Genomic DNA, 26,919 nt, shown 5'->3' on the forward strand with positions numbered 1-26,919 from the left:
GGGCCCCGTCCCAAATCACACACTAGCCTACTACATAGTGTGCATCGATCTAACGGTTAAAACGGCCGTCTTGTCACGGAGTTCTAAGGCAGGTTTAGAATTGCACACTAGCGTACTAGGTAGTGTGTGAGAAAGCAGGGGTGACGGTTGGTCTTGCACAATTTTTAGCTCACTATGCTGTAGGGTGCTGTGCTGTTTTTTAAACGCAGCCAAGACTTAAGCGAAGGCATAAGAGTGGCGTAAAAAACAGTGTGGCTTCCAAAACCGGGAAGAAAGAAGAGATTCACATGATGGAGTTGATGCAGTAAAGTCGGAGGAACAGTCCTGACTTGTTATAATGGTAGCAGGTGAGATTTACCCTCTTTTATAACACTAAAATGGTTCATTACTTCCTATAACGAACATCAGCTGCTTCCAAATTGACAGCATGCAGACTAAACTCACTACACTGCAACACAAGATACACTCTGTGTAGTGCTTTATTTATTTAATTATTTTATATTTATTTATTATTTATTTTATCTATCTATCCATGCATGCATGCCTGCTGAAGTTAAACTGACCTTGACACTTTTGGCCAAACTTGTGTTGTGGTTGTATTCATATTGTTGACATTTCTGCAATCTGCACATTGATTACCCTACAATAATGATTAAAATATCTACACAAAGGCACATTAAACCTATATTTCTTAAATATATACTCAATTTAAAGCTGTTACAGGATCATTCAAGCATTAACCTGGTTTCTTTAGCATTTGTTGCTCATTTGAAAGTGGAATTTGCATATTCTGTATGTTTTAGCAGCCTTGGAACTTCAATAACTTCTGCAATTCAGTATGTTTTACTGCTGCTTTATCCTGGTCAGGGTTGCAGTGGGTCTGATTTACTGGGCAAATGGCAGGAAACACCCTGGACAGGTGGCCAGGGCACACATTCACACCTAAGGCAAGTTTAGTAGCTCCAGTTGGCCTGACTGCATGTCTTTGGACTATGGGAGGAAACCCACAAATTCACATGGAGAACATGCAAACTCCACATGAACCGAATCGAACCCACGCCCTTCCTGCTGTGAGGTGTCTAGTAAAAGGTTCCCCACCCCTGCTTTAAGGCATGGAGTGGTGTTCTCCTGCCAAGGTTACAACGAAACCCCAAGTTGTCGTGCTTCCAAAACCTGATTGTCTGAATGGTTAGACTTGGTCAAAGAACCACCAAAAACAGGTCAGTCCTGAATGCACATTCAAGCAAGCTTTATATTGTGATTTGCTTAGAGGCTGCTGTGAAGACCCCTGCTTTTTACTGTCTGTGATTGTTTTTGACCTTTAGTCTAGCTTTTACTTTACACTTTTGCTTTTTTGCAGTTTCCATTGTGTAATATGTTTTGTTTCATGAGAAATCTATAGTAATAAAGACATACAAAATGTGCAATTATTTTTTTTCAGCGCGGTATGAGTCTCAGAAGATCAAACTATCTATCAGATGAGTATTTTTTTTTTGCAGTTTTTGCACTTTTGTTAACGCTAATAAACACTGCCAGATTTTAGACAGATGCAGGGAATTAGATTTGAGCCTAATCTCACAACCTTCACTGCAAGAGGTGAAACGGAAAAAAGCTACACGTTCACACACACAGCACTGCAGCACACACACCGCTCATGAACCCAGTCACACCGGTGGACAGTATGAGGGATCTGTCTTGACCGCTTCAGCACTTTTTCACTGCTTTGTATTTCTCTGTCCTTTTATGCAGCTGCACAGCCCTGCTGGGAGAGCATGGACACCCTGGCTGAGCCCAACCAAGTGACCTCCGACCTCCTGAACAGGGCTGGTCTGCACTCTCAGGATTTACACACAAACACTGAGAAAACCACACCTGCGCACACAGGTATGAACCTACCACGCAGTAATGTAGCTCTGTCTTCATTCCTTTACCTCCACAGATCGTGAAGGGTTTACAGGATTACTTACACAAATGTACAGAATTTGCACAACGTATTTAAATGTGCTAGTGGGAGCTCAGTGGTTAAGGTACTGGATCATCAGAAGGTTGCTAGTTTAATCCCCACCACTACCAGGTTGCCACCTTGAGAAATGTCCTTAACCCATCTACACATAAATGTATGTTTAGACTAAAAGCTATAAAGTTAATAAATGATTATAAATTATAGATTATAAATATAAAAGGTTATAAATGATAGTAATTTTTATTTCATTTGATTTTTCCACCACTTTATCCTGGTCAGGGTTGAGGTGGGTTGCACTGGGAGCAGTGCAGTAATACACAACGAATAGGGTGCCAATAAATCGTGGTTCCCCCTCCCCCCCCAGTCATAGCCAATCGTGTCTGTATGTAGACTCCCGTCCAGCTGATAGCACCTTTGAGGTTTCAAACCCTGGATCCCAGCAGTAGTGAGCTAGTGTCATTTACCCCTGGGTTACTCAAGTGCCCAAATCATCATGATGATGTTTTTTTATGGTTCTTCTGTTTATTGCGGCTGAGCTACATGAATCCTGAGGACTTGTGTGTGACAGAAGCTGTTTTGTGTCAGTATGGAGGCTGAATTTAACCTGTATTTTGCTTACAAAATTATCTGGATGTTTTGCATCTTGCTTAAATATTAAGTCAGAACTCGGCTGATCTACACGAATGCTGACAGAAAGAGCTTTAATATCCTGCCAGCTGCTCAGTTTTATGAAACACGTGTTTTTTTTTACCTTGTGACTGTTTTCTACCGACTTTGTTTAAAATCTCTATTCAGAATGCTTCACTAGTTCTGCTCACATGTTTTTGCTTTGCCAAATGAAGCTGTTTTTCAATTAAGTAAATCATGAGGACCTCAGTGATGTGTTTTATATTTTGATTAGAATTTGTGAGCTTGTTAGTTAACCGTGGGCTTTGTATTCCTGCTGTCAGCCACAATGAACAAAGTGGTCTAGGTGACTGTTTTCCACACAGTTCAAGTATATAAGACATTGCTTAATTTAAAAAAGGGGAAGATAAAGAGTGGAAAACATCCATTTGTTTGCTAGTTCTAACGTTATGCAATGTTCTTGTTTTGTACAATGCTGTTTAATAATTACAACCATCTTTTAAGCCAGAAGAACATTTGAGCCAGGTAAACGTTAAGCTTGTTCAGTTTGTACCCTAGTCAGAGTCATGGACATAAACAAAATTCCTCAGCCAATATTCAGTATATTTAGGACACACTAACTTAGCTATTAAATTAATGTTTAACCTTAATAATTAATAATTAAAACAGGTTTACACATTGACTACACACAAACATACTATCATGCACGTTACACATTACACATTACGTTACACATTATGCAGTACATTACTGCATTTAAAAACGCACATCGTTACAACTTGTCTGTAATTAGAAACCAATTCAAAGTCACATTTCACGCAGTTATTAGTTATAAATCTTGATTTTAATGGAGCTGTCGGACCAAGCAGAGCTTTTTTAAAGCATGTGCTCAAGTACATGTGGAAGAACAAAAGCTCAGAAGCTTCTGTCAGCTTTAGATACACCAACAGTAGAACAAAATGCTCAGGAACTGTGGGTTGTTTTCAGAGAAGAGATTGCAATAACCTTCAATATGTTTTTTTTTTTAATATATAATATTGTCTAATGATTATAACAAGGGTTTTTCTTATAATGTTGTTGCTTAGTTAGTGCTGTAGACAATGGACATAATCATAATAATTAAATTATTATATGGAGCTGTCTGAGCCAGCATAGTAATTATTAATTAATTAAATTCTTATCTGGAGCTATCTGAGCCAGCACTAAAGTACATGTAGATAAACTAAAAGCCCAGAAGCTCTTATTAACTTCACATACACCATCAGTGAGTGAGTGAGTGAGTGAGTGAGTGAGTGAGTGAGTGAGTGAGTGAGTGAGTGAGTGAGTGAGTGAGTGAGTGAGTGAGTGAGTGAGTGAGTGAGTGAGTGAGTGAGTGAGTGAGTGAGTGAGTCAGTGAGTCAGTCAGTCAGTCAGTCAGTCAGTCAGTCCACAGAAAGGAAATTTCTTGTTGCTGTCATCTTGCTGGGTGATCGGCTGTGTCTGAGAGAGGTGATGAAGCCCTGCGATAGATCGGCACCCTGTCCAGGGTATTTCTGCCTTACGCCCAGTGTTGCCCACTGGAACCAGGACCTGCCGCAACCCTGACCAGGATAAAAAGGGTTTAATTAAATGTCCAGATTAAATTCAGAATAATAAATTTTGAACACTTTCATGTTGTCACACAACTGTTATTGAGTGAACGATTATGCAGGCGTGGCCAAGACAATAAAAGTAAAGTAAAAAAAATGAGGGTAGCTTTTCAATAGGCACAAGGCACACAGTAACCCTCTGGGTGGGGCACCAGTCCATCGCAGGGCACACACACATTCACCTATAGGGCAATTCAGTGTCTCTAATCAACCTGACTGCATGTTTTTGGACTGTGGGAGGAAACCGGAGCTCCCGGAGGAAACCCACGCAGACACGGGGAGAACATGCAAACTCCGCACAGAAAGGACACGGACCGCCCCGCCTGGGGATCGAACCCAGGACCTTCTTGCTGTGAGGTGACAGTGCTACCCACCGAGCCACCGTGCCTTCTTACGATCATAAAAATAAAAATGTATGTATAAGAGTAACACCAGAAAACAAATACTAACAAGAACAACAAACTAAAACACTCATCCTGCCCTCCTGCCATGAGTATCACAAATATGTGCAAACATGGTGTTAAACCCCAAACAAACACACTGCTGTTGAGAGAGAGGCCTGTACTAGGTTAGTTTGTTGACATTTTGAGGTGCACCAGTTTAACAATAATTACCTGTGGTCCCATGAACTTTTGACTTGTGGATTATTTTAAGTTTAAGGTGTTTGTTCTGGGTTTAATAGATTCTCTCATTGTTGTGTGAACAAAAGGTGTCAACATACTACACATGAAATAACACAAATAATCATGGTTGAATACTTCTACTCCCAGTACACATAAGTAACATATTTTATCCAGATTAACCAGATTAACCACAGCAATGTCATTGTACCAGCACGGTATAATATCAGGGTGTGGTGATTAGCCGTGGGTGAATGTGGTTCAGTAAACAGCAACAACTGGTTATATAATTATTATTATTATAATACACAGAAGCTTTTTCAGTGATAATTGTGGAGCGTAGCCTTGTCATGTAGGTGAGAGTGGACCAAAACAGTGCCTGGCTTAACCTCAGCCTGCTGGATTCTGGTCACCACCCAGCTGAACCAAATTCCATAATGCTCACAGTAGTGTAGGTGTCGTTTATAAGAAATCATGTGGAACATCCCCAGTGCCTTTCTGTCGCTTAGAAATCCAGCATTAAATTACTTACACTGATCAACCATAACATTAAAACCACCATTTTATCAGCTCCGATTACCATATAGAAGCACTTTGTAATTCTACAATTACTGACTGTAGTCCATCTGTTTCTCTACATGCTTTGTTACCCCCTTTCATGCTGTTCTTCAATGGTCAGGACCCCCACAGGACCATCACAGAGCAGGTATTATTTAGGTGGTGGATGATTCTCAGCACTGCAGTGACACTGACATGGTGGTGGTGTGTTAGTGTGCGTTGTGCTGGTATGAGTGGATCAGACACAGCAGCGCTGCTGGAGTTTTTAAATACCGTGTCCACTCACTGTCCACTCTGTGCTTCTAAATGGTAAGTGGAGCTGATAAAATGGACAGTGAGTTTAAAAACAAGGAGGTGGTCATAATGTTATGGCTGATCGGTGTATGTAAATTTAAGACTCTCTCATTACAGGTGACTACATTAGGTTGTTTGCCTGAAGGTCGAAACTCAGAATTTCTGACATTCTACATGATAAATGGGTGTCTATACTCAATCAGAGTATAGATACAGTGTATCACAAAAGTGAGTACACCCCTCACATTTCTGCAGATATTTAAGTATATCTTTTCATGGGACAACACTGACAAAATGACACTTTGACACAATGAAAAGTAGTCTGTGTGCAGCTTATATAACAGTGTAAATTTATTCTTCCCTCAAAATAACTCAATATACAGCCATTAATGTCTAAACCACCGGCAACAAAAGTGAGTACACCCCTAAGAGACTACACCCCTAAATGTCCAAATTGAGCACTGCTTGTCATTTTCCCTCCAAAATGTCATGTGACTCGTTAGTGTTACTAGGTCTCAGGTGTGCATAGGGAGCAGGTGTGTTCAATTTAGTAGTACAGCTCTCACACTCTCTCATACTGGTCACTGAAAGTTCCAACATGGCACCTCATGGCAAAGAACTCTCTGAGGATCTTAAAAGACGAATTGTTGCGCTACATGAAGATGGCCAAGGCTACAAGAAGATTGCCAACACCCTGAAACTGAGCTGCAGCACAGTGGCCAAGATCATCCAGCGTTTTAAAAGAGCAGGGTCCACTCAGAACAGACCTCGCGTTGGCCGTCCAAAGAAGCTGAGTGCACGTGCTCAGCGTCACATCCAACTGCTGTCTTTGGAAGATAGGCGCAGGAGTGCTGTCAGCATTGCTGCAGAGATTGAAAAGGTGGGGGGTCAGCCTGTCAGTGCTCAGACCATACGCCGCACACTACATCAAATTGGTCTGCATGGCTGTCACCCCAGAAGGAAGCCTCTTCTGAAGTCTCTACACAAGAAAGCCCGCAAACAGTTTGCTGAAGACATGTCAATAAAGGACATGGATTACTGGAACCATGTCCTATGGTCTGATGAGACAAAGATTAATTTGTTTGGTTCAGATGGTCTCAAGCATGTGTGGCGGCAATCAGGTGAGGAGTACAAAGATAAGTGTGTCATGCCTACAGTCAAGCATGGTGGTGGGAATGCCATGGTCTGGGGCTGCATGAGTGCAGCAGGTGTTGGGGAGTTGCATTTCATTGAGGGACACATGAACTCCAATATGTACTGTGAAATACTGAAGCAGAGCATGATCCCCTCCCTCCGGAAACTGGGTCGCAGGGCAGTGTTCCAGCATGATAATGACCCCAAACACACCTCTAAGACGACCACTGCTTTATTGAAGAGGCTGAGGGTAAAGGTGAGGGACTGGCCAAGCATGTCTCCAGACCTAAACCCAATAGAACATCTTTGGGGCATCCTCAAGCGGAAGGTGGAGGAGCGCAAAGTCTCGAATATCCGCCAGCTCCGTGATGTCGTCATGGAGGAGTGGAAAAGCATTCCAGTGGCAACCTGTGAAGCTCTGGTAAACTCCATGCCCAGGAGAGTTAAGGCAGTTCTGGGAAATAATGGTGGCCACACAAAATATTGACACTTCAGGAACTTTCACTAAGGGGTGTACTCACTTTTGTTGCCGGTGGTTTAGACATTAATGGCTGTATATTGAGTTATTTTGAGGGAAGAATAAATTTACACTGTTATATAAGCTGCACACAGACTACTTTTCATTGTGTCAAAGTGTCATTTTGTCAGTGTTGTCCCATGAAAAGATATACTTAAATATCTGCAGAAATGTGAGGGGTGTACTCACTTTTGTGATACACTGTACATTATATGGTTATTTATAATTATATGGACACCTGACCATGAGCTTGTTGGACATCCCATTTAAAAAAACAAATGCTATTAAAATAGAGTGAACTCTGTGTGATCTTTTCAGCTATAACAACAGCCACTCTTCTGAGGAGCCTTCTTACAAGACTTTGAAATATGTCTGTGGGAATTTGTGCCCATTTGGTCTAATAAGTATTTGTATGGCTGGGCACTGATGGCTGGGACACTGGAGTTTCTTTAAATTGAGCTTTACTTTATGTATAGAGTTTTCTGGAAGGAAAGGGCTTTCCTTAAACTGTTGCTGCAAAGTTGGGAGCTGTATTTTCCTGTATATAATTAATTTATTTAACCTCTTGACAATGTTTGTGGTGTCCCAATACTTTTGTTCATATAGTGTAGATAGATAAATACAAACAGCTGTACTGATTGCTGTCCCCCTCTCTCTCTCTCTCTCTCTCTCTCTCTCTCTCTCTCTCTGCAGGAGGTGTAGCAGGGTTGGTGGTGTGCTCTGTGTCGGTGGCCTCTCTCAGCGGGCTGATGCTGGGCTATGAGATGGGTCTGATCTCCGGAGCTCTGCTCCAGCTCAGGGAGGTGCTGGCGCTCACATGCCCACAGCAGGAACAAGCCGTGGGCGCCCTCCTGCTCGGAGCCTTCCTCCTCTCCGTGGCCGGCGGTGCCATCGTGGATCGCTACGGCCGTCGCTTCTCCATCATCCTCACGGCGGCTCTGTGTGCGTGCGGCACCCTGCTGAGCGTCTCCGCTCCCTCCTTCTGGACGCTGGTGGCGGGCCGCGTGGTGGTGGGCATGGCCGTGGCGCTCTCCGGTACGGCGGCGTGCCTGTACGTAGCGGAGGTGGCGCCCGCCGCCTGGCGCGGAAGGTGCATTTGCGTGTACGAGCTGCAGGTGGTGCTGGGAGTGCTGCTGGGATTCGGGTTAAGCTGGGTGTTCGCTGAAATCGCGGAGGGTTGGAGGTTCACCCTGAGCGGGGTGCTGGTGCCCGCCGGTTTGCAGATGTGCATCATGCCATTTCTGCCTCAAAGTCCTCGGTTTCTTCTTGCTCGGCGGAGAGAAAATGAGGCGCGAGAAACGCTCGCCCGCTTACGGGGCACCGTTCCTGAATCCGTCGAGGAGGAAATCCGGGGGATCACGGCAGCTCTGGGTGCCGAGCGCCAGCAGGGCTTTTCGGATCTGTTCAGTTCTCGTGCCAACATGCGCAGAAGACTGTTTATCGGCGCAGCATTGGTGTTCCTCCAGCAAGCGACAGGGCAGCCTAATCTCCTAGCCTACGCCTCTACTGTACTCCGCGGCGTGGGCTTCCAAAGCAATCAGGCCGCCACGCTCGCCTCTACCGGCCTCGGTGTGGTCAAACTGGTTGGCACTGTTCCTGCGATTCTATTGGTCGACCGGGTAGGGCCCAAAACCTTTCTCTGTCTGGGCGCTGTCGTCATGACCCTGTCAACAGCAACGCTCGGTGTGGTGACACTGCACAGCCAAACCCAAGTCGCCAGTTTGTGCCAAAACCACGCTCCGCTTAATCAGAGCTCAGCGTGGAAGGGACTGGACACTGGTGTTAGGACAGATGGACACCAGGGATTGTTTAATCATGCACATTCATTTTCAGGACAGAACCATCATGCTTTCAACCACACTCAGGTACCGTGGATTTTAAACCTCACACAGGACAGGGACTCAGGACTGGAATCTGTGAGCGAGGTGTCTCCGTCTCTGAAATGGATCTCTCTGGTCAGTCTGCTCGTCTACGTGGCAGCTTTCTCCTTCAGTCTGGGACCAAGTAAGTGTTGCTCAAGATGGGAAAATTAAGAGGGAGCTCCTCCAACACCCATATCACTTATACACCGATCAGCCATAACATTAAAACCACCTCCTTGTTTCTACACTCACTGTCCATGTTATCAGCTCCACTTACCATATAGAAGCACTTTGTAGTTCTACAATTACTGACTGTAGTCCATCTGTTTCTCTACATACTTTTTTTTAACCTGCTTTCATGCTGTTCTTCAATGGTCAGGCCCCTCACAGGACCACCACAGAGCAGATATTATTTAGGTGGTGGATCATTCTCAGCGCTGCAGTGACACTGACATGGTGGTGGTGTGTTAGTGTGTGTTATGCTGGTATGAGTGGATCAGACACAGCAGCGCTGCTGGAGTTTTTAAATACCGTGTCCACTCACTGTCCACTCTATTAGACACTCCTACCTAGTCGGTCCACCTCGTAGCTGTAAAGTCAGAGACGATGGCTCATCTATTGCTGCTGTTTGAGTCGGTCATCTTCTAGACCTTCATCAGTGGTCACAGGACGCTGCCCACGGGGTGTCGTTGGCTGGATATATTTGCTTGGTGGACTATTCTCAGTCCAGCAGTGACAGTGAGGTAGTTAAAAACTCCAGCAGCGCTGCTGTGTCTGATCCACTCATACCAGCACAACACACACTAACACACCACCACTAGGGCTGGGTATCGCTACTAATTTCCTGGATCGATTCGATTCCGATTCACAAGGTCCCGATTCGATTCGATCTTCGATTTTCGATTCGATTTTCGATTCAATTTTGATTCAATTTTGATTCAACACATTTAGGCATATTTGAGTTACATTAACAGGTTTTGTTTAAATATGTACAGATGTTCAGAGAACGAAGGTGATAATTGTACAAAACACTCATTATTAAAAATATTTGTGTATTTTGTTTACATAAATAATTAATCCAAAACAGAAAACAGTAACATTCATTTTTTTATTATTATTTTATATATCTGACACGCTACAACATTGTAAATGTAATGTAAACATACACCTGGCTGTTGAACAGCTTATACCAAGTTTACACGACACGACTTTCTGATTAACACGTGGTCGCTGTAATGTTCACACTACACGACTGATCGGCGATGGGGGGTCTCACACTACACCATCTATCACCAGGGGGAATCACAGGCGAGCTTCTCTGCTCTCCAAAACTACGTTCTGTCACAAAAACACACGTGAGAAGTGATGAAAGGTTTAATGATACCACGTCCAAACATGCACATCAACAAGTAGCGAGCGATCAAAGTTTGTGCGCTGATGAAATAAATGAATCTGAGTGGATTTGGCAACATGAGCAGCATGAATCGTTCTGTAGTGAGTTGGAGGTTAATAAATATTTTGTTTTGTAGAGAACGATCAGGTCAGAAATACTGTAAAACTCGCGTGTGCTGATGTATTCTGATAGAAACTATATTGCGCTCCACCACCTGTTTACAACCTCCCCCCTGTGTTTCCCCTCTCTGTTTCACACATTGATTGAGAGCCGAGTTTTGATCGCAGAGCGAACACCGAGTTCCTCCCGGATCCAGCACCGACCCGTCGCCGAGCGAAAATCAGTGCAAAAAGTTGTGTAGTGGTCATAACCTGAGCTTCTGCCATGCTGAACTGATGTGCAGGTCAGATCTCGTTACATGAAAAAACACTGGCTGGTCACGCGAAATTAAAGGGGGTAACAGATTTCCGTGTGCACCGTAAAAAGGGGCGTATTTAAAAGATCGATCTCGCGTTTATATGAATCGATATCGGATTGTTCAAATAAAGATCGATTCGAATCGAAAAATCGATTTTATAAACCCACCCCTAACCACCACCATGTCAGTGTCACTGCAGTGCTGAGAGTGATCCACCACCTAAATAATACCTGCTCTGTGGTGGTCCTGTGGGGGGTCCTGACCAGGGGGACTACAGTCAGTAATTGTTGGTAAGTGGAGCTGATAAAATGGACAGTGAGTGTAGAAACAAGGAGGTGGTTTTAATGTTATGGCTGATCGGTGTATAAAAAGGTAATTTCATTTTATTTTCATGTTTTACCACCAGTTTATCCTGCTCAGGGTTTTTCCATGATTACTCAATTCAATGCAGTAACACACCAAGGACAGGATGCCAATCCATTGTAGGGTTTCGGGTCCATCCCCCACCCCTCTCAGACATCATCAGTCATGTCTGTATGTAGACGTCCGACTGGTTATCATTTCGGGACCTTTATCATGTACAGAGAGTGTGTGACAAATAAAGTAACTACCTAAAGTAACAAGTAAACAACCCGTCCTGTCATGAATGTAACCAAAGTGTGTAAAACATGACGTTCATAATAAATAAATAAAAATAAACAGATCAGTGTGACTTTGATATTCAGGTGGATGCTGGAAGTGCTCTGTTGCTTTAAGGTGAACTTCAGGCACTGGCGCTGCTGACAGATACTCGGAACTCCTGTTGTGACATTTGATCATGTCATTAATAAGAAAGTTACACAATATAGCAGCAATTGGTCTGATGAGAATTTACACTCTGGGTTTGATTTGGTAATCGATCTGTCCCACCAGGATCTGAGTTTTTTTGTAAATGTTGCACAAATGATTGATGCAGCTTTTCTTATTAATTTTTTGCTTATTTCAGCTTTCATTCCTGTATTCCTGTTGGGGGGGGGGGGGGGGGGGGGGGGGGGGGGTTCTCTGGAAACCTCAGGATAAAATTTTGCTTTAAGTGGAAGAGATGTTATTCTGGTCTTATTTAGTAATCACGTAACACCAGCCGGACCTGAGCGTCTCTGAGCTGATGTGAATGGAGGAGAGAGTTCAGGCCTCCTGCTGATTAAGCTACACCATATGAGCTATATGCTCCTGTGCACAAAGTCAGGCCTCTAAAGATAAGGGTTAGTGAGTTTGGTATGAAGGAGGTCGACTAGCCTGCACAGTGCCCTGATTTTAACCATGTTAAACCAGTCTGGGTTAAACTGGACACTGATTGCAAGCCAGGCTCTTTAGTCTAACATAAAATGCTTGTTTGACGGATTCCAACACACACTTAAAATTCTTGTGGAGTCTGTCTGAGGGTCGTTCAAAAGACATACTATTGGCAAAACGGTGTATTTAAAAAAAGCTAGATAGAGCTTTTATCCTAACTCGGTGTATTTTTGTTTCGCAGTGGTCTATGTGGTTCTGAGTGAGATCTTTCCCACTGGGATTCGAGGAAAAGCCGTGTCGGTGGTCTCTGCCTTCAACTGGGCAATGAACCTGGTCATATCAATGAGCTTCCTTACACTCACAGGTAAAATCACACAAACAGCCCAATATAAATACAGTTCATGATGGTACTTCAGTTCAGCAGGATCGACTACAGTCAGGGTTCTAATGTTGGATTGAAAAGGATCAAATGCGTTTTAGGAAAGTGCCAAGTGATTTCATTTGCCTGCAAACAACTTTAAAGTACCCGAACTATTTAAATATTTCTGTTTGAATTATTTGTTTACATTTAATTTTCATGTTTTTCATCACTTCATCCTGGTCTGGTTTGGATGTGTGTGGAGGTTCAGGATTTTATACATGAAGTGAATTAGGGACAGAAAGTGCCAGTCTGGCTACATGCTTCAGATTCCACACCTAGTTCATGTTATGAAATGCGGTGGCGTCGCCGGTGTTTCAGTCGCTTTGCTGTGTAGCCAAACTGCAGACATAAGCTGTCCAACTACACAGCTAGCGAACGCATCGACAGTAACTGTGGGCATTACAGTTTAGAGCAGATTTCCACCCCTGCTCCTCACTTCTGCTGTCCTGGTGAATGTTCTTTTATCATGTATCATGTATATCATGTTTTAGATGTGTTAGATGTGTCCAACTTGAGAGGGTCGCTGTGAGCCTATTTTTTGCCGGTGCATAATTTCACTTTGCCTCCCAAAGACTTTTGTCTGTTCCATCATCAGCATCTAGTGAGACGTTTATTCATAGTCCCCAGTCCTTCTATTCCCATGATGAGTTCTCTGCCTGCATTGTTGTTCTCTTTTTCAGTTCTGAAGTAAAGAACAATATCTTTGGCCTTTTAGTTTGCAGTGTTGGTTGGTATTTAGCAACTTTAACATTTTTGGTCGTATTTCTAAGCACAAAGTCAAGAGATGTTTCATGTCAGTTTGAATATGAAGTTCAGATACTACTATATTTGTACAATATGCTTCTCTCTTTGTATTAAATGTTTTGTCTGTGTGACTGTTTACAGAAAATATCGGCCTACCCAGTGTGATCTTCTCATATGCTGCTATGAGCTTCGTGCTGCTGATATTTGTGATCGTGTTCGTGCCGGAAACGAAGGGACGATCGCTGGAACAGATCTCAAAAGAGCTGGCCATGAAGTAAGATAGCACAAACGTGTAGTACAGATTGGTATGGATAGAAATATGGATGAGTATAATATACTGAATATTAGTAAGTGTTTTGACATATTGCTGCACATTTAAAAACAAGACCTGACCCACACAAAAACCGACAGTGTTTTGAGATGCATATAAAAAATGATCATTTAGGAACATTATGAATTTTCTACAAACCTTCAAGCCTCTTGAAGTTTACTATTAGACAGGTACGATTAGTTCACAATATAATACTTAATAATTTGCTGATAACATGTGAATAAGGGGAATACTGGCACTTTTTCGCACTTCAAGCACTGGTTGTAATGTTAAAAAAAACCTAAGCCCGTACCTAATTCTCAGCCGTAAACCGAGACTTTTCCCCTGTAATATTCAATTTGCTGTGAAATTCTAAATTTTAATTCTAAATTCTAAGTTTGTGTTTAGCGGTTTAACATATTTCATTCACGTAGCGCCCAAGTGCCTCACGTTTACTGGTTAATTTGCACTATGAGGCACCCTAGCAATCCTATGGCAATTCAGTTAGCAATCACTTAGTCAAAATGTCCAAGATGTCAAAGTGTAAAGCAGCTACAAACACGACTCGGGAAACTCTGGTGGACGAGAATTTTCATCTTTGAGACAGAACATGAAGCCTCACACCGTCGCTGGATGTTCTAGGTTTACATTCAACTATTAAGGTCGGCTGTGCTGTGTATTGTAGCTTCCATTTATTAAGCATTTAGTAGGGCCCTACATATTGTAAATAGAAACTATTAGGACCCCCACAAATGTGCATGGCATTTCCTATTTCATAAGACTTGTGCATATCACTGTCCATTAAATGTTTGGCTGATGGTAGCTCCTCTTAGTACACATGTTGAGTGCAGCAGGTATAATGACTTGGATGACCCGTCGACTGGGTTGAAGTATCTCCAAAATCTCCATGTTTCTACACTCACTGTCCATTTTATCAGCTCCACTTACCATATAGAAGCACTTTGTAGTTCTACAATTACTGACTAGTCCATCTGTTCCTCTGCATGCTTTGTTAGCCCCCTTTCATGCCGTTCTTTAATGGTCAGGACCCCCACAGAGTAGGTACTATTGGGGTGGTGGATCATTCTCAGCACTGGAGTTTTTAAACACCTCACTGTCACTGCTGGACTTAGAATTGTCCACCAACCAAAAATATCCAGCCAACAGTGCCACGTGGGCAGCGTCCTGTGACCACTGATGAAGGTCTAGAAGATGACCGACTCAAACAGCAGCAATAGATGAGCGATCGTCTCTGACTTTACATCTACAAGGTGGACCAACTAGGTAGGAGTGTCTAATAGAGTGGACAGTGAGTGGACATGGTATTTAAAACCTCCACTCATACCAGCACAACACACACTAACACACCACCACCATGTCAGTGTCACTGCAGTGCTGAGAATCATCCACCACCTAAATAATACCTGCTCTGTGGTGGTCCTGTGGGGGTCCTGACCATTGAAGAACAGGGTGAAAGTAGGTTAAAAAGGTACGTAGAGAAATAGATGGACTACAGTCAGTAATTGTAGAACTACAAAGTGCTTCTATATGGGAAGTGGAGCTGATAAAATGGACAGTGAGTGTAGAAACAAGGAGGTGGTTTTAATGTTATGGCTGATCAGTGTATACATCCTCACACTCACCATGTTACTGGTATTTACTGTTTTGCAGGAATCACCTGGGCAGCACACTGTTGTGCCAGAGATGGCAAAAGAAGCCCAAGACTGACCAGCCACAGGAGGAGAAATCTCTAGCAGCAGTCTGATCAGAGAGACGAATGATGAAGAATTAACACAATCAACACGAGTTTGTTCTGCAGCGATGGACGTACACATCACCTGATTAATAGATGTTAAGAGAGTGATCGAGTGATTCCTCACAAAACCGTGCTGATCACGATACTTTAGAGAAAAAAGAAATGGTCAAGCAAATAGCTATGAAATTGCTGTGAACCGTGTTACTGTTCCTCACACACACGCGCACACACACAAACCGATGCACTACAGTAATGAGTTCAGATGCCTTGTCTTAACCATTTAAGTACTTGACTGTAGTAACTAGGTTTTTTAATGTAGTTTTCCAGGGTTATTGCAATAACTGTAAAGCATCGATTCATTGTTTTGAAATAATAACAACAGATTTTTAAGTCAGATTTGAAAACTGTGGCAGTGTCATCTGTTTATGGGTGTGTTTTTACAATCCTCCTATCAGAGAACAGTGCTATACTCAAAACCGGTTTGAAGCACAGAGCCGCCATGGGTCTGTTATCATTTTTGTAGTCATGCATGGCTGCCGAACAGTTTCTCACAATCAGAAGCACCGAAAATCTCTCACCTTTGCAGCTTTACACTTTACTGTAGACCAGCAGTACACAGATTGAGTCGCTGTATTTGCTCCACACACATTTGCACATCTTTACTAACCAGTAGCTGCAAACGTGGCTTGAGATTTTGGGTGCTTGATATGCAATACCCGGGCGATGCGTGGAGCGGACGGAGCAAGCCCCTCTTCCCACTCCCAGGCCTAAAAATCCATTTAATATATGGTCCTCGGGTAGAGGACGTATCAGATATTAAACTGATAAAAACAGATACTACACTTGATCTTAGCAGCACTGCTCCATTTTAACTGATGACTGTTGTTTTTTTAAGAAAACTATTATGTACTGGATGTACTCAAAAATCTGAATTTTCTGCCTAAATTAGCAACTTTTTATATGTTTAAATGTCCATGAACTGACGCTTGTTAACTGAAAAGATGAATGAAAATGTCAATAAAATAGGAGGTGAAGAACCAGCGGCACAAATACACGTTTTGTTTTATTATGGGGTAGCACTGTACATCCCAAATGATTTGTTGTCCTCATCCTTTGTGAAATGGTATTTACTGCACATGTCCATAAGAACATACCAGACGAACTTCTGATGTTCACCTGACCTTCACAGATCCAAACCTGTGTTCTGGATTGGTTTAAATTTACACAGACACAGCCGGTCCATTTACCAACTATAGGTTCAGGTAACTTTCATTTTCATGAACCGCTTTATCCTGGTCAGGGTCACAAGGCAGGAATATCCTAAACAGGGCCAACTATTACCCAAAAGACATTGCCGATCATGTCCGTCAGTCGATAACACTGCTATGATCGGACCTAGATCTCAGATCCCTAACCACCGGGCTGCACAGAAAGAATAAATAATTACAGATTACAGACTCTTGGGGTGTTATTGTCTCCAATCACCACTAGGTGGGAACAGCGTCTTGTTGCATCAAGAAAAGCTCGAGATTCACACAGATTTTCCAATCTATAGTTATTCTATTTTAAATCGTCGTGCCTCTGCCGGTCCGCGAAATTATATCTTATATGAAACCGGTCTGTGCTGCAAAAAAGGTTGGGGAGCTCTGTAATAGACTGCTGCGCCACTGGAGTGCCTCATCTGACTCTACCAATTCTTTTTAAATTAATAAAAAAAAAACAGAAATCTTGATCATTAGAAGTTTTTGAGTTCATACACATGCTCTATATCAGGGTTTCTGAAACATCAGAATTCTTTCATTCTCTTTTTTTATTGCAAAATACAAAATGAAAACATATCACATACACACAGGACCTGCAGACTGATTTATACACCCGTGTTCCTGTTCAACAGAACACACAGTAGGTAAATGTTATGTAATATCCTGCTCAGTATGTTTGCTCTTTCATGTCCGACCTTCCAACGCCGTCCAAGCACTAAAAACAAGGAATAAAATGTTCAGGAAGTACACGGTGATGATCTTCTTCTGAGCTGTACGGTGGTTACAGAGGTCAGAGCTGAAAGGGCAGCTTGGACTTCTCAGTCCTGCTCAGACTCACGCTGACGGGAACAGCTCGGCGTCGCGACACGTTTAATCATAAGGTGCTTCGTTTTAAAATCTGATGTGTGTTTTACACGCGTGGTTTCTGACACTCGAACAGTAGAGGGTAAATCTGCTCCACAGCTGAGGCAACAGTCTGAACGTTTGGTCCTGTGAAAGAGCGCAAGAAAAAAATGTGTTCAGGAATAAGGAGACGACAGGGGTGAAGAATATGGAGACATTTATTTGGACACGGACTTCTATTAAGCAGGTTTGACTATTTAAAATGAATGTAACCCCCTGTGTGTTTACCTGACCTGATACACCAGGGATTTTCAAGCAACTCACATTTTGTCCATGAATTTTACCACGAACCAGTTAACACAAACAACACATCAAAGCAAAACACAAAGGGAAATATAATTAATTAATTAATAAAAATTGTGGCAATCTGGTCCCACTGTGGTTTACAAGATGTAACGTAAAGCCTCCACAAGATGGTGCTTGTGTACATTAATTATTTATTAGGATTTTAACGTCATGTTTTAAACACTTTGGTTCCATTCATGACAGAAACCGTAGTTACTCGATACACAAGATTCATCAGTTTAATGTCACACACTCATGGACAATTTAGTAGCCCCAGCTTACCTAACTGCACGTCTTTGGACTGTTGGAGGAAACCGGAGCTCCCGGAGGAAACCCACGCAGGCACGGGGAGAACATGCAAACTCCACACAGAAAGGACCCGGACCGCCCCGCCTGGGGATCGAACCCAGGACCTTCTCGCTGTGAGGCGTGTTTGTGTACAAGTTCAATTTAATTGTGGCTTGTGACCCACCCAAGGGTCGTGACCCAGGGTTTGTCATGCACCACCACTCGCTGATTTCTATCATACAGCAGTGAGGGAAGTGAGGGCTGCAAGCTGCTTTCGTTTGGCTACTAATGTGGGTAAATATTCAAGTTATGCGCTTAATGCTATAATCAGTTTATACCCTATTAGACAGAAAAAGCCCTGAGAAATTTTCCACTTTTATTTCAGTGGTACCTGTAGACTATAAAATACGTATACTACATTTCCCTGGAATCACTGTACGCAATGAAGTAACACACCCTGGACTGGACGCCGACCCACCACTAGGCCTCGGCCTCCCACCCGCCCACAATATGTAGTACTATGGAACTCATTAAAGCCATTTATAAATGGCAGAAGGTCATAAAAAGTCATTTCAGATGAATTAGAACCCATAGGCAAGTTACCTGTGACGGTGATGCTGCCTGTGGAGAAAACCTGCACTGTAGAACGGAGGTTTTTGATTCTGTATGTAGCAGCAGGATGGAGCTCAGGCTCATAGCTGAAGGAAGAAAATGACAAAACAAACCAAGAATTTTATTTATAAATGCTAAACAAAACAAACAAACTATTAGTGAAACAACAGAAGAGAAAATTAACTGTAATTTCATATAGACACTTTATTTTCATAAAGTAGCTGCTTATTCTAAATATGACCTGAGCATGTGGTTTATTTGCCAGTATCTGCAAATCACGACCATACAAGTACAGTTATTGCTCATGAAAACTTTAATTAATTTACAGCTGCAATCTGTGGACCACAGAGCTGAAGATTTTAGGATAAATCTATTTATTATTTGTTAATTTATTATTCAGTTTGAAAAAGTGCTTTGGTAAACACTACAGATTTCAGTACAAACATTTTTTGCTTGTTAAATGTTTATTCCAACTGCTGGAGACAGGATGCTACTGATGAAAGTCACCTTTTCTTTACCTAAATAATTCTTTTAAACTACTAACTCAGTCTGAACCCTGTGTTTCTAAGTCATGCTTCAGGACAAAGTGAATTCTTAAAATAATTAAGTCTTTTCTGGTTAAATTTTTAGTATTATGATCCTTTAAAGAAAATATCAGCCCCCAAAAATCCTATTGTGGCAACATTTAACAGTCAGTCAGTTTTAACACACTAACTCGATTCTACAACGAACTGGTTACTGTAGCTGAGCTTCCCAGAGCCACAGTATGTTCTGTAATCTTCTTACCAATAGAGGGCGCTGTAACACAGCAGTGGTAGTTCAGTTATTGATGTGCAAATATACAGAAGGTGTTCATATACAGAAGTAAATCCCCAAAGTCACAGTTAGAGCACGACCCTCTGCTGCTCAGCTGTAGGTTTAGGTTGAAAGTTCTTACTTGTGAGCCACTTTTGATGAAAACCGTCAAATAAACAGTTTTTCCCATTTTTGTGCCCTTTCAAATACAAATAAAGACTAATCTGTTGATTATTAAGCCCTTAATTTACTAAAACAACCAAGTTAATGATGCAAAAATGCTAAATTCAGTCCAGAGCGACTTACAGTACTGTGACAGTATTCGGTCTAACCAATTGAGGGTCGAGTGCCTTGGTCAAGGGCCCAAGAGTGGCAACCAGCAGTGGTGGGGCTTGAACCAGCTACCTTTCGATTACCAATCCAGTACCTTAACCACTAGGCTACAACTGCGCTGGACACCCTGGACAGGTAGTCAGTCCATCAGGATGGACAAATTTTAGCAGCTCGAATTGGCTGCATTGGAGCTCCTGGAGGAAACCCACACAGACACGGGGAGAACATGCAAACTCCACACAGAAAGGACCCAGACCTCCCCACCTGGGGATCGAACCCAGGACCTTCTTGCTGTGAGGCGAAAGTGCTACCCTGTGCCCAGGGTGAGCTAAAACAAGCATGGATAGGAAGTAAAAACTGCTGTACCTGGCTATGGGGCGGTTGTTCTTAGTGAACTCGATGAGACGGATCTGAAAGGGCATGGAACAGACAGCCAGGACGTTCACAACCTTAAAGTCTGAAAACTTCACCTGCAGGAGAGCAAACACACAGATTTTTAACAAACTGGTCAACTCGTCACTCTTAATACGTGACCGCAGTGACAAAGCAAAAAGCTTCACCTTGAATCCAATCTTCTGGAGACAGCGGGCTAACCTTCTGGCACCCAGTTTAGCCTCGTCTTCGCTAGAGAGAGAAGCAGAACAGGTTGAAAAACTGTTTATTAGTGCTGATGGTTTAACTGAAGGTGATACAGGAAAGAAATAAGAGTTTTGTACTTGCAAACCTGGTTGCTCCAGTGCAAATGATTTTTCCTGACGACCATATGGAGGCAGTGATGCGTGGTTTACGCAACTTCATTAAGACTTTCTGGTAGGAAACAAACACATGGGTCAACATGGTCATTACCTGATTTCAGTTTACTGGTCAAGTAAACAGCATATAATCCATTGTACTGTCTTAACTCAGTTATACAATTTTAAGAATTGTTACAGATCCACTTGATGAGTTAATATTTATTTGTTAATTAGGATTTTAACGTCATGTTACACACTTTTGGTTACATTCATGACAGGACAGGTACTGCTTAAACAAGATTCATCTGTTCAAGATTTTTAATGACAAACACAGTCATGGACAATTTTGTATCTTCAATTCACCTCACTTGTATGTCTTTGTACTGTGGGAGAAAACCGGAGCTCCCGGAGGAAACCCACGCAGACACGGGGAGAACATGCAAACTCCACACAGAAAGGACCCAGACCGCTCAACATGGGAATCGAACCCAAGACCTTTTTGTTGTGAGGTGACAGTGCTACCCACCCCGCCACCGTGCCGCATCAGTTCACGTCTTTAACACAGTAAAACTCAGTCATGGACAATTTTGTATCTTCAATTCACCTCACTTGCACGTCTTTGGACTGTGGGAGGAAACCGGACATGGGAGAACATGCAAACTCCACACAGAAAAGACCTGAACCGCTCTACCTGGGATCGAACCCAGGACCTTTTTGCTGTGAGGCACCAGTGCTACTCACTGAGCCACCCAGTTGTAGTTCATAAAACTTCAAAAATACCGCCAGTATTTTGTGTCAGATATTTTTACTGTTCTGACATTTACATGCAGCCAACACACTAGCATTTACTTTTACTGGTGTATCGACTCCTAACAAAGCTTTGAGTGCTGGCTGATACCAACATTGATTTGACTGATACTGACTGCCCTGCAAAACTGACGCCAACTGTAACTATACAAAGGTGTGATGGTGGCTCGCCAAGACAGTTTGTTAAGATTTGTGTCAAGTCACATCATAACGTCATTTATAAAAGGCGGAACATTTGATTGATTACTGATTCATTATTTTAGTAGGTGACCAGCCTGTCAGTATCCCAAGCTATTTTGGTCATATCTCTGACCCATAACTTACTCCCATTTCTGGTTTGTAGATGACATTGTTCCCCTCTAGGCCGATAGTGCGCAGGTTGAGATGGCACCTGGTCCTGAACACGGAGACCACGTTTGTGATGATGATGTCCAGTGCCACATCGTTAGTCGGCTCCATGAGGTCTCTTTGGATGGAAGATGCTTTACAAATGCATGTCACTTTTAGACGTCTGAAAAATAAAACAGAAAAACAAATGGTATATATCTTAGTGCATTATGCACTAGCAAAAATATCAAATGGCCTTTTATGACCTATATATATGCACCAGGTCAGGCGGGAATAGCTTCAGACACCATGTTTGTTCCATTTTAGGATTTAGCTATTTAAATTATATATTATATAAAGGTTAACACAATGGTAAACATGCTTCTGTCTCACCTGTTATTTACAAAGTGCTGCAGGCGTTAGTAAGATCAAACATAAATTAAATATAATTGTGTTTGCAATTATACAGGTTGAAATTATGAAGGTTACAAATCAATTATTTTCTTTTGCATACCGTCTGCACTTTTCTGTAATTGAGGTTTGTACTTTACACAGTGCTGCATGAAAAACTCAACTGTACGGAACACTGTGACCTTACTAAACACTTCATCTACGGCGTTTTCCATTTGTTTCCCTGGACTTTATGAATCCAAACATAGTGGTTACGAATCTTAGGACAGCGAGTTTGATCGTTTTAACTTATTATATGATTTAATTGACACTTCTCTTTACTAAACTTCAGCTAATAGTTAATAGATGCTCAGTAATAACAGTAACAGTGTTCCACACAGTAGAAGTTTGTCAAAATAGATCAGTTAAACCGGGCCTTTTCTTTTGAAGAAATTGAATTCAGATTCAATTTGCTGTATTACTGCGTTCTATGATTATCCATATAATGAACACACTTAATGAACTCAATAGCTTATCAATTTAACTGTACGGAACACTGTGACCTTACTAAACATTTCATCTACTGCGTTTTCCATTAGTTTTCCTGGACTTTATGAATCCAGACATAGTGGTTACCATTCTTAGGAAAGCGAGCTTAATCATTTGAACGTATTATATGATTTAACGAACACTTGCCTTTACTAAACTGCGGCTAAATTTAATAGATGCTCAGTAATAACAGTAACAGTGTTCCGCACAGTAGAAGTTTGTCAAAATAGATCAGTTAAAGCGGGTCTTTTATTTTAAATAAATTGAATTCGGATTGAATTTGCTGTATTACTACTGCATTCTATGATTACACATATAATAAACACACATAATGAACTCAATAGCTTATAAATTTTACTGTGTGAACGGTATTGTTAGCATGCTAGTTGCTAATACTAAAACACACAAGACTACAAACCCATGTAACGCCCCTTCAGCTTCTCATTTCCTATGGACAGTTATAACAATCTATTCTTCTAAATATTAGGACTAATACTGCAGGAATTATTTGTAAATGTAAATAAAATCTAACAATTCTAAACAAACTCATCACAGCAGCGTTGCTAACAGCGCTCTTATAAATAAACCACTTACTTGCAAACGAGGACGCTTCAGTATAAGCAGTGATATGCAATAAATATTCAGTATAAAACACTATTAATAATAAAATCTGATAAAAACTGCGCTAAACTGCACATTTATTTAACAAACTAAACAAAGGCTTCAGGCTCTGATGCATAGCAACGAGCAGCGGCCATTGGCGTGGATGACGTCACTCCGTGTTGCTGTGACGGAAGTGACGCAGTAACGTATCAGCGCCCCTAGTGAAGATGAAGACTACAATCAATAACACAACAACAAACAAAAACTAAAACTACTAAAGTTACACTCAAATTTATTAGTTTATTAGAATTTTAACGTCATGTTTTACACACTTTGGTTACATCCATGACAGAAACGGTAGTTACTGGTTACACAAGATTCATCAGATCAAGTTTTAATGTCAAACACAGTCATGGACAATTTAGCATCTCTAATTCACCTCACTTGCACGTCTTTGGACTGTGGAAGGAAACCCACACAGACTCAGGGAGAACATGCAAACTCCACACAGAAAGGACCCGAACCACCCCACCTGGGGATCGAATCCAGGACCTTCTTGCTGTGAGGCAGAAGTGCTACCCACCGTGCCACCCTTACACTAAAATAGAATTAAATAAATGCCTCAAAATGCCCTAAAGCAGACATTAATACTATATTTTAAAAGTACTTCAATGTAACCTAAATGTACGTAGTCACTAGACTGGTGACTCATTTGCTACTTTAGAAAGTACAACAAATTTAAAACAAATACACAGGAGTATTAGGTAGCCTAAACAAATTTTAGTTATATGAATGTATTTTCTGATACAATCGTATCTTGAAACTCAACATCAATTGGTTCTAGGACTGGCGTTGAGTTTAAAAGGTGCTGAGTTTCGAGGTATTTTTTCCCATAAGGATGTTTGGGAAACCTGTTAATGCGTTCCATGGTCCCGTGGACTTGCATATTTTTTAGGCTCATGTAAAATAATGAGGTTGTTTTTGACACTTTTACACTGAAAATAACACAAATATAATATAAAAACACTGACATCAAAAGCTGATTCTGACAATTTCTCAGAACCTCGAGCTGTAACAAGTTTAAAAGTGAAACAGGGAGGAAAATCCAGATAAACACAGATACATGTGGAGCCTTCAGAGTATCTGATGGTTGTTCCACACAAATGCAGATTCGTCTCATGTTCACACTGTGATGACGTTTTACCGCACCGCTCAAGCCAAGCGCTGAACAAAGCGACTGTTCATTGTTAATTTGAAATTAAATAAATAGATTTTTTTTTAAACAAACTGAACACGGTAAACAAGGTAAACGTTGAGTTTAAGGGTACACATTTCTCGATGAAGGGCGTTGAGTCTCAAAGATTTTGAGTTTAGGGGTCGTTGAGTTACAAGGTACTACTGTATATGTTTAGTAAATACCACCTTTAATGCAGTACCTCAGCCAGGGGGCAGACTCTGACCAGTCAGGTGATTTCCTCACAAACAAGACTTACTTCTCTAAGCCACATTTCGATCTTAACATTGTTTTTTACTCAAGTAATCATTTTCCAAATTACTTTTTACTTTGAATTGTCACATGAATTATAAAAAGTTAAGTTTTAATTTTTAAATGACCCTAGACGCCAATTCAGTCATCATAGCTTGGTGAGCCACAGGTCATTAGCTCAAATGAGACACCCATAATTAGACACTCATGAACTGCAATTCCTCAGGCACACTGAGACATTTAACCTCACACTTTATAACTTAATAACTTTATGATCTGAACCCAAAAGTCAAAGGGGGTCTGTTGGTCCTGGATTATTAAAAGTTGCTTTGAGACAATGTTCATTGTAAGAAGCGCTATATAAATAAATTTGACTTGACTTGACACACATAACTTATTTTGTACAATACCTGCACATCTGGACAAATTATTCTAATTCTAAACGTTATATGCCGGAATAATACTTGAAACATTTACATTAACGGACTCACAGTAACTTATACTTCAATGTTGTATATCTGTACATTCATAGCTTTACATGTATATATTGAACAGATGGTGCTACAAGTGATTTGATTTGACTTGAAAAGAGGAGACGGCAATTCACATCTGGGAACTGCTGACGTGGGCACAAGTGGAGTTTTCATTTATAATTAGTTGTATAACATGTTAAACAACTTGAAAAGTTTTAAGTCAAGTACAATAAGCCCATTCCTTAGTCAACTAGTTTTATATTCTAAAGTACTTTAAGCACCTTTCACCGTACCCTTAAACAGTACCAGATAAACAGTTAACACACTATTTCTTAATGATCTTTTCTCATCAGATTTCTGATTCTGGCTAAATTAAACAAGCCTTGGAAGGTTTTTCACATTTTGTCAGAATGTCTACAAAACTGTTTTTATCGTCTATTTGTCATTACTTAATTCCTGTCATAACTTTGTCACAGCTTTGAGTCTTTAAAGAGACTTATGAAGGTATGAAGAAATGATATTAGATAAACATAATACATGACACAATTATAAAGTACACATAACCATCTGAAATCTTGAGACCAGTTAATAATGATGCATTTGCCACAAATCCAAAAGCTCAACATTGTTCCAGCGCAGCACTTAAGATGTTTGTATCTGCCACTTTTTTATGATCGTAGGTCATAGCTGTAAGACGTTCTTTCTTCACAGCTTTTCATGTCTGTGTTTATTTTGTCCTGTCTCACGTCCAGTATTGGAGGTCAGCGGCTTTTGGCCGAAGTGGACACATCTGGTCTCGGTGCATTGTTGTTTGTGGTCTGCGGTTTTTGGAAAGGCGACAGGCAAACTGAAGGAGTTGTTTTGACATGGATGAGACAAGAACCCGATGCTGAGGGCTCTCAGCTGTTTTAGGGAACCATGAATGAGAGGAAATCTTGGGAACACTTTACTGAATGAACTCTGGTCTGGCGTGTTTTACGCGGTGATAGTCATGGAGCTTATTTAAGCAGATAGTATATGGAATGAGTTCTTTATGAGAATATTATCAGCAAGATTCCTGAGAGATTTGCAATAGGCCTATTACTTTTATCTGCCTCTTTTTCTTTATAAGAAATGTGTTTACAGAGGCATCTAAAGTTCACTCATTTGGATTTGGATCAGCGTCTGTACTCCTAATGCCCTCTCTTTCTTTTCCTTTTGCTCTTTTAACTTCTCGACTGGACTTTTCCCAAGCACAACACCACAATAGCACTGGAATGATTCAGTGCTGTTGTTTGCTCTTGCTTGGTTACCAGATAGAGTCGGGTGATCTTGAGATCCACTCTGGCAGAAATATACTGATGTAAATAAAATAAATTCTGCTTGGAAGTCCCTGAAGAGATGTCCCGAGCTGTTTACTATAAAGCCAGAGATTTAAAGCAGGTTAGGCTTGTGTCGGACCACAACCGACGTCTCCCCTAACCCCCCCGCCCCTTTTCCTTCCTGGTGCTGCTGGTCTCAAGTGTGTTTATAGACTATAAAATACAACGTAATGTCATTAAAATGCTTTTCCTCC

The 26,919-nt window shown here is 41.5% G+C and overlaps 2 protein-coding genes and 1 non-coding gene across 4 annotated transcripts; 1 reads left to right on the top strand and 2 right to left on the bottom strand.

The window, feature by feature from the left end:
- The first annotated feature begins 240 nt into the window (after window positions 1-240).
- slc2a12 (solute carrier family 2 member 12) lies at window positions 241-16,569 on the top strand. Of its 2 annotated transcripts, none has more exons than XM_063015539.1 (6): window positions 241-347; window positions 1,442-1,884; window positions 8,035-9,345; window positions 12,528-12,650; window positions 13,593-13,725; window positions 15,433-16,569. In XM_063015539.1, the coding sequence occupies exons 2-6, from the start codon at window positions 1,773-1,775 to the stop codon at window positions 15,524-15,526; spliced, it is 1,773 nt and encodes a 590-aa protein (XP_062871609.1). In that variant the 5' UTR covers window positions 241-347; window positions 1,442-1,772; the 3' UTR covers window positions 15,527-16,569. The 2 variants fall into 2 exon arrangements, with proteins under 2 accessions (XP_062871609.1, XP_062871608.1); XM_063015538.1 differs by having other exon boundaries at window positions 323-347; window positions 1,750-1,884.
- Window positions 16,195-16,389, bottom strand: LOC134334032 (U2 spliceosomal RNA). The gene has a single exon (XR_010015452.1). It is a non-coding gene; the product is annotated as a U2 spliceosomal RNA (small nuclear RNA).
- Window positions 16,570-17,309: 740 nt separating the features above from the next.
- tbpl1 (TBP-like 1) lies at window positions 17,310-23,568 on the bottom strand. The gene is made up of 7 exons (XM_063015491.1): window positions 23,397-23,568; window positions 21,861-22,047; window positions 20,720-20,802; window positions 20,556-20,619; window positions 20,362-20,465; window positions 18,859-18,953; window positions 17,310-17,769 (listed from the first exon to the last, which is right to left on the bottom strand). Exons 2-7 carry the CDS (start codon window positions 21,993-21,995, stop codon window positions 17,690-17,692), a joined length of 561 nt encoding a protein of 186 aa, XP_062871561.1. The 5' UTR covers window positions 21,996-22,047; window positions 23,397-23,568; the 3' UTR covers window positions 17,310-17,689.
- Between the last annotated feature and the right edge of the window lie 3,351 nt (window positions 23,569-26,919).

This window comes from Trichomycterus rosablanca, chromosome 19 (assembly GCF_030014385.1).
Source record: "Trichomycterus rosablanca isolate fTriRos1 chromosome 19, fTriRos1.hap1, whole genome shotgun sequence".
In the NCBI taxonomy this organism is placed as follows: domain Eukaryota; kingdom Metazoa; phylum Chordata; class Actinopteri; order Siluriformes; family Trichomycteridae; genus Trichomycterus; species Trichomycterus rosablanca.

Bases quoted from the DNA above. Each gene is read 5' to 3' on its own strand.
- slc2a12 (XM_063015538.1), top strand. The intron at 9,346-12,527 runs GTAAGTGTTGCT...TTTGTTTCGCAG, and splicing joins CTCCTTCAGTCTGGGACCAA to TGGTCTATGTGGTTCTGAGT. The intron at 12,651-13,592 runs GTAAAATCACAC...GACTGTTTACAG, and splicing joins GAGCTTCCTTACACTCACAG to AAAATATCGGCCTACCCAGT.
- tbpl1 (XM_063015491.1), bottom strand. From the start codon at position 21,995: ATGGAGCCGACTAACGATGTGGCACTGGACATCATCATCACAAACGTG. The intron at 20,803-21,860 runs GTAAGTTATGGG...GTTTCCTACCAG, and splicing joins TCTACAAACCAGAAATGGGA to AAAGTCTTAATGAAGTTGCG. The intron at 17,770-18,858 runs GTAACTTGCCTA...GCTCTTTCACAG, and splicing joins AGGCAGCATCACCGTCACAG to GACCAAACGTTCAGACTGTT.